Source organism: Pygocentrus nattereri, chromosome 7, assembly GCF_015220715.1.
Source record: "Pygocentrus nattereri isolate fPygNat1 chromosome 7, fPygNat1.pri, whole genome shotgun sequence".
Lineage (NCBI taxonomy): Eukaryota > Metazoa > Chordata > Actinopteri > Characiformes > Serrasalmidae > Pygocentrus > Pygocentrus nattereri.
In genome coordinates this window covers 1,233,275-1,240,371 of record NC_051217.1, presented here as the reverse complement: position 1 = coordinate 1,240,371, position 7,097 = coordinate 1,233,275, and the positions used below count along the sequence as shown (strand labels likewise).

The 7,097-nt window shown below is 39.5% G+C and overlaps 1 protein-coding gene across 1 annotated transcript; it reads left to right on the top strand.

The window, feature by feature from the left end:
- Positions 1-516: 516 nt before the first annotated feature.
- Positions 517-6,992, top strand: arpin (actin related protein 2/3 complex inhibitor). The gene is made up of 6 exons (XM_017692252.2): positions 517-695; positions 848-923; positions 2,494-2,626; positions 3,927-4,133; positions 6,138-6,301; positions 6,853-6,992. Exons 1-6 carry the CDS (start codon positions 604-606, stop codon positions 6,859-6,861), a joined length of 681 nt encoding a protein of 226 aa, XP_017547741.1. The 5' UTR covers positions 517-603; the 3' UTR covers positions 6,862-6,992.
- The last annotated feature ends 105 nt before the right edge of the window (positions 6,993-7,097 follow it).

The following is a 7,097-nucleotide window of genomic DNA, read 5'->3' as shown; positions in this document are numbered from 1 at the left end:
CAAGGAATGTGCAACAACAACTGCTACCTCACCCGTCTATTGTCTATTGACTGTTTTAGAATATATAGTTTTATAGTCCTTTTTCTTTATATTTAAGATTTTTTTTCTCTCCCTTAAACACTGCACTTTAGATATTTTAGCCTTAAGCACTTTGGGATTTACTATAAATGAAAAGTGCGTTATAAATCCAATGTATTATTATGTTTAAATGGTTTTGTATGTAGGGAGTGCCGTTGGATTGCTGCTCAGTTTGGTTGAACACTGCGCAATGACAATAAACGCATCTCATCTCATCTCATCTTCATTTCTGTATTTTGAATCAAGTATTTTTCCCGTTACATCCCAACCCAACCTCTGCGGACAGGTGAGGTGAGATGAGTGGCTACAGAGCTGCGGAATGTGAGCTGTTTTATCATTTATTACAGATCCTTATCTAATGAGAAGCGCGCGGCCGGACGGCTGAACTCGGACCTGCCCAGTTCCGCTGGTGTCCAATCATCTCGCCGTCTGGGCTGCGCGCGCGCATGACGTTCAGATCGCATTTCCTCATCCCACAAAATGAGGAAGTGACTTTTCGAGGAAAAATCAAATCCTGATCCCAGCATGAGTCGGATCTACTCCAACCCCGCACTCCAGAATAAACCGGTCCACAGCGAAAAGCTGGGCTCTGCCTGGGATCCGGCGCTCTATCAGAGGTAGGGCAGCGCTGCTCCGGCGACGTCAAGCTGAATTTACATCACAGTAAAAAGAGAAAGAATCCCGTTAAAACCCGTCTGTGCGCGGTATCGCACAGCTCGGCCCTTCCCTGCTCTAAACGCTCCTGTGTGGTGTGTCTGCTGCGTTTCAGAGGCGCTGGGGTGATTCTGGAGGGGACTTTTGTGGATGTGTCTCGTCACGTGATCACAGACATCAACAATGAAAAGGTGGAGAAGAGCCGAGCCGAGCCGAGCCGCTGTTCTCCGAGTTCATTAAGCACGTCTGAGTAGTTCATTCTAACATCGACCGGCCTCTATTTATCCATTAGAATTAAATAGGCTCGTTTTGATACTCTTTAATATGCAAATATACGCAAATCTCCTTCGTTCTGATTGGCTGCTCTGAATTGCGCCTCGCTTAAGAAGTAAGCCAGACTGAAATACTCAGCCTTATAATAAGCTCAGCCTGAGTGGGCGGGGCTAGTATGCAGCTGCATACTAAATGGGCAGATGTATGTGGGTGCACCCGTTTTTCTGACATTGTAAAAATTAATCAATTCAAAACAGGCTGAAGGCTTACACACCAAGCTTTTTTTTTTCAGGAAAATGGGCTCTTTAAAGAGTTTTTTTTTCCAGATTTAGTTTCTGTACTTAAGTAGTTTTTTCGTGTATCTGTACTGAAGTTTCTCCATAACTGGGCGACTTTTTCCTTTCACTCCACTACATTTCAGAGTCTAATATCCGACTTTTTCCTCCTACATTTTGAGAAATCTGTCGTTCCTTTTGGTTTCTGTGTGTATAAAAACGTCACATGTCAAAACGAAAGAAGCGCAAAGCCAGAGCACCAATCAGGGCCCAGCGGTCACTTTGTTTAGAGCTTGTTTTGACCTGTTGGTCATACCGACCCAGTGCAGCACGCGGTTCAACGTCAGCGCAGCAGCGTAAAACTTTGGGAGAGTCTGTTCAACATAAATGATGAACTAACCTAACTTTGTGTAAATAGAGCTCAATATAGAAATATGTCCACATATGCAGTCGAGACTGACGCGGCTTTTTTCTGAATTTCTACAAACACCATTTCATTTTATAGTAAATGAGTTTGGGCTGGTTTATGTTTATGAACAGACGCCTACAGATCAACATAGTAAAGGAGCTCATCTGTGATCCTGAGTTTAAAGCCAGTTTTTATTCAACTTAAACTTGGAACTAAGTTGTAAATAAATCTGAAACTGAAACTTTGCTTGTGTGTAAAAAGTGATTTCAGAGCCACTCGGTTCTCCCTGATGGAAACTGTTTACCTTCAGTGTTTTGTGCTTCTGATCATTTTAATAGACGTCAGCGTCACTAATTAATGACGTTCTATTAAAAGACTGGTTTACCAAGAGAGACGCTGGAGGACTTTCACCTGAAATGAGTTCATGAAGCCAGTCTGGTTATAAAAATGATAACAGGACATCAGAGCCAGAATTACTCTTTTAGTACTTTTACTTTATACTTAAGTACATTTGAAGGGAAATACTTTAGTACTTTTACTCCAGTGGAGGTCTAAAGGGAGGAACTTCTACTTTTACTGGAGTGATATTATCTCTACTTTAGCTCAGGTACAGGGTTTGTGAACTTTGTCCACTTCTGCTATGAGTACATGAATGCAGCTCAGTTTGTTATGAGGATAAATCTTTATATCTCAAGCTTTACATTTTTTTCTTAATACTATTTAATAAAGATGAATGTTTTTTTTCTGTTACCGTTTATTTTAGTGTTTGTGAATTCACTTTTCTTCCATGTGCCTGGATTGTAGGAGCGCTATTATGTTTTGTACATCAAGCCCAGTCGAATCCACTGCAGGAAGTATGATGCCAAGGGAAATGAGATAGAGCCCAATTTCAGTGAAACCAAGAAGGTCAACACGGGTTTTCTGATGTCATCTTACAGTAAGTACTTGAATTGCTTAAATGGATTACAAGGAGTTGGTTTAGTTTCAGTGTCATGTATGATGACTGAGGATGGGTTTATGAGACATTGAACGTCACTGTGTGCCAAAGCCGACTTCTGTCTGACCTCTCTGCCACTGTCAGACCGCTAGATTATTAAATGGCAAGTATAATTTTATACAGTTTACAGCAGAGCAACGATACAGCATATAATAAAGCCCATATAATAAAGATTTTCTTATTTATTATGGGACAAACTGCATGGAAAACATTGCAAACTGGCGGAGTTGTTGTTGTTACAGGCAGTGAGTGCATTGATTTATTTTATTTTTGTGAATTTTCAAAAACTGAAATTTACAATAATCACAACAATGAAGACCTAAAAAGAGACAAGTGCAGGCTATCACAAGTTCTAGTAAGGCTGTCATTTTGATCATTATATATATTATACTGTAGTCAAGTAATCTACCAATTATAAGGCGAGTAATCAGATAATAAATGGCCAAATAATAAAATGGACTAAACTGAACAGTATGAAATAGTTCAGGACAGAAATATGAAATAGAATCACTCCAGAATGACTTCATTGAAAGTAATGTATAAAGACACTATGTAGCAAAAAAAACACATATTTCTTTACCACTGTTGACTTGTTGCTGATTTCATTAGTTTAATTTGATTTGAGTTTAATTGATCGATCACTAATCTATAATATGTACATTAGGGGGTAAAAACCTTTGCATTCATTGTCCAGTAATGCATAGAGATTTTATTCAAAGCAGTTTTGGAGCATTTCTGTTGGTCATTTTGTTGAGCATTTTCACGCAATATGAAACTAAAAGGAGCGTTTCTTTGTTTTTTTTGTTTGTTTGTTTTTTGTTTGTTTGTTTTTTTGGAGCGCAAAGACACATTGCTCCTCAAGGGTAGCCTAGAAATGTGTTTTCTAGCTCATCTGTGCAGTGATTCAGTTTCTCGGTCTTCCCCTTTCGGATGGAAGAGAGAAGCTGATTAAGAAAAGAATTCTTATTTCCTTCTACCGAATCACGTGCGTTAAACTAAACAGACGCTGACGGAAGGGCAGACCTTTTCTGTGAGTGGTCTACTTTGTTCAGAAGAAAATCGCGTTTGATTCAGATGTTACTGCTGAATTTTTGATGGCTGGAATATTGACTAACCTGTACCACTCTCAAAATGACATGCCATCCTGTTTTCCTGAATAACAAAGTGTGCTGCTTGGCCAGACTAATGATCATGGAAACAACTTGACAAGCTTTTAAATGTCTATACATTAACTATGCAGAATTGGAGGCCAAAGGCGAGTCAGATCGTCTTACTGAAGACCAGCTGAAGGACATAATAAACAAGAAGGAGCTTGTAAGGATGACAGAGAAGCACTGCCCCAAACAAGCCTTCGCCTTCTGGATATTGGAGGCTGAGATGGAGAAGGTAGAGCTGGAGTCAGGCCAAGACGTCCGTCTAAAGACCAGAGGAGACAGTCCTTTTATCTGTGAGTCTAAACGCACGTCCGCATGGCCGTAAACAGGTGGTGTGGAGTTAACTAGCCATCAAGCCCTTCCTGAGTAGCAGAGAGTGTACAGAAGTAGTTTTCTGTGGGGAGATGGGGTCGTGCCAGCTTTGGATATAAAGGAAAACCGGTAGTTCTCTTTCCATGAGATTCACTCTTGCCCAAATGTAGCACACGTATACGCAGATGTTTGATGAAGCTGTTGGATATTGTGATGGTGATTTGAGAAGTGATAAATACTTTTTAAAATAGTGTCTCTGCTCCGAGTGTTCAGCAAGTACAGACATTTTTATGTGTAATCAAACATAAATTTAATCCCTCCTTTAAGAGGAGTGTAAAATAAGGTGTATTATTTAAGATGTATAAGAAATATTAATAGCTGCTTACTTCAGAAAACTTTAAGGCTGTTAGTCAGTCAGCATTCCCTAAACAGAGTTTTCTCTATATACGCCTACAAAATTATTTATTATATACAGAACAGTGTAAATGTCCTCTTGATATGAAATTATACGTAAGGCTATGTATCGTTTATTTGTTCAAGAAAAAATGACATTAAAATGAGCGCAAATAATAATTTAATTATAATTTTGTGTGTGTGAATTTGTCAGCTTAACCATTTCCAAAGCTCTCCTGTAGGTAGCCCAGTATTTACCTGCTGTTTTTACAGTATTTACAATTACTATCCAATACCCACTATAGCTGCTTAATTAAGTTAAATCACATGTTGGAATTTAACAACCCAATGAAATGACTGGAGTTCCCTGTGAAATCAGGAGCTTTTAGTGTTCTTCTGTGTTCTTCTAACCAACACACCAACACACACAACACATTCTTACTGCCCAGATAAGTCATTTTTTAAGACTTTTGCACAGCAATGTGTGTATTTTTCTTTCCTCTGTAGGCCTACAAATGAATAAATGTGTCATTTTTTAAAGCTCTTATGGTGACTGAGGTTTGTTGTCATAAAAGCTAAAAGCTATTGCTGCTCCGCACATTTTACACACAACGCTGGGACTGACAGTCATGCGGAAGGTTGGGGTTCCAAACCTTGAAAAGGACACAACACTGCTGTAAAACTACATCCCTGCCAATCTAATCACATCACATGCTGCACTAGTGTAATGTGTTTTGATCTGTTTCGTCATCACAGTCCTAAATGCTAAGTTCGTGGTGCATCATATCATGATGACGATGATAATGCAAATAATCATGCAGCAATAATGAAAACTACAATATAGAAGGTAAAGCATGTTATGCATATCTTATAGGCGTGACGGGGAGCGAGGAGGCGGACGCACGTGCTGAGATAAGCGAGATTTATTATGGGCAAATCCAGGGTCATCGTCATAACAGTCCAGGTTCAAGTAGCCAATGCGGAGAGATCGTGGAGCAGACATGACCGACACCAGAATCCAACAGAACAAAAACCACAGCCGAATACACCAACAGCACAGACAGAGATCCAAACAAAGACCAGCCAAGACAAGGCGCAAACACAGGGCTTAAATACACCGGGAAAACAAGGGACAGGTGGAAAACAGGGGGAGACAATCAGGGGCGGAGTCACGAAACGAGGGGGCTGAACCAAAACATGAGCACATGGACAGGACTGGGAGGGGCCGATCGTGACAACAGGCTTCGGTTATCAGCATTTTCACAAGTAGTTTAAAACACTGCATAACCCTGGAAATCCCATAGAGGCACTAGTGGAAATTTGCATTATTTAGGTTGAATATAAGTAACAGAAGCTTTTTTTTTTTTATTTTAGAGGTTTTTTTATTTTGGTCAAAAAACAAGGGTGTATATTATTGCATAATATTAAAATAGCTTATTATTGATTGAAACATTCCAAGTACAGTTGAACTGCCGTCCTCATACTGATGCATTAAAATTCACTGACGCATTTTTACACCTCTAGCCAACAAGGTTGGAACTGAACTCAGCACTCTTCACGCCACTTGACTTCTCTTTCTTTCCTTTCTGAAGACTCCTTTGCCAAGTTGGACGCCGGTTCAGTGACAAAGTGCAATTTTGCAGGAGATGAGCAGACTGGAGCATCATGGACAGACAAGATAATGGCCAATAAGGCAGATACACAGAGTTTAGCGAAGCCGGCTGCGCAGGGCGAGGGAGCCGAGGATGAAGAATGGGTAAGACGATGATGTCCTGTTTATGACATTGTTTTTGACTGGGCTGCCTCTGTCTGTGCTATTAGCAGTGGCACTGTACCATAACTGTGGAATGCATCCTGGTCTTTTGGGGTATTTTACTCCACTTGTTGTGTGAACATTAAAACATATTGGAGCTACCAAACAAAAGCCGTATATCACTGTCATCCTTAATATGCCCTTTAAAACAGTTGTTTGTAAGGGTTTGAGCGCCGTGGTCGTGCTACATATTTTGTGGATTTTCTAAGTAAAATTAGTTAAAAAATGAGTTAATTATTTCTACATAATATCTTTTACAGAAAACGCAATATAACATGGCTTGTTCTTGCTTAATTTAGAGTGCAATTTCTATTTATTTGCTGAATTTAACACTGGAAAGATGTGCCCTAACCTTTGTGAAGATTCGATGTATTTTTCCAGTAAGTTAAATTCAGCAAATAAACAGTAATTGTGCATTAAAATCCACAGAAGTGTGTTCCCTGTTAACGTTTCACAAATCACTGACACATTACTCTTATTATTCTTATTTTCAGGATGACTGATCAGCACACAGAAGACATGAAGGGTGGAAAACTATTTCTTGACTTTGCTTATGAACATGCACACTGAGCATGAATGAGGAATTACATGAACTTTTGATATGTTCAGTAATAAAACACGTTTTTATTCCTAACTGAGGTTTTAAGTCGGTGCGCTGGGCTTTATAATGGGACTGTGTAAAATGTTATCACTTTAATAATTAGCTCACCTTTATGGTGTTTGAAGACATGAGCTGGTT

Excerpts from the sequence above, each read along its gene's own strand:
- arpin (XM_017692252.2), top strand. The coding sequence starts at position 604 with ATGAGTCGGATCTACTCCAACCCCGCACTCCAGAATAAACCGGTCCAC. Across the intron at positions 696-847 it reads GATCCGGCGCTCTATCAGAG|AGGCGCTGGGGTGATTCTGG; the intron begins GTAGGGCAGCGC and ends GCTGCGTTTCAG. Across the intron at positions 2,627-3,926 it reads TTTTCTGATGTCATCTTACA|AATTGGAGGCCAAAGGCGAG; the intron begins GTAAGTACTTGA and ends TTAACTATGCAG.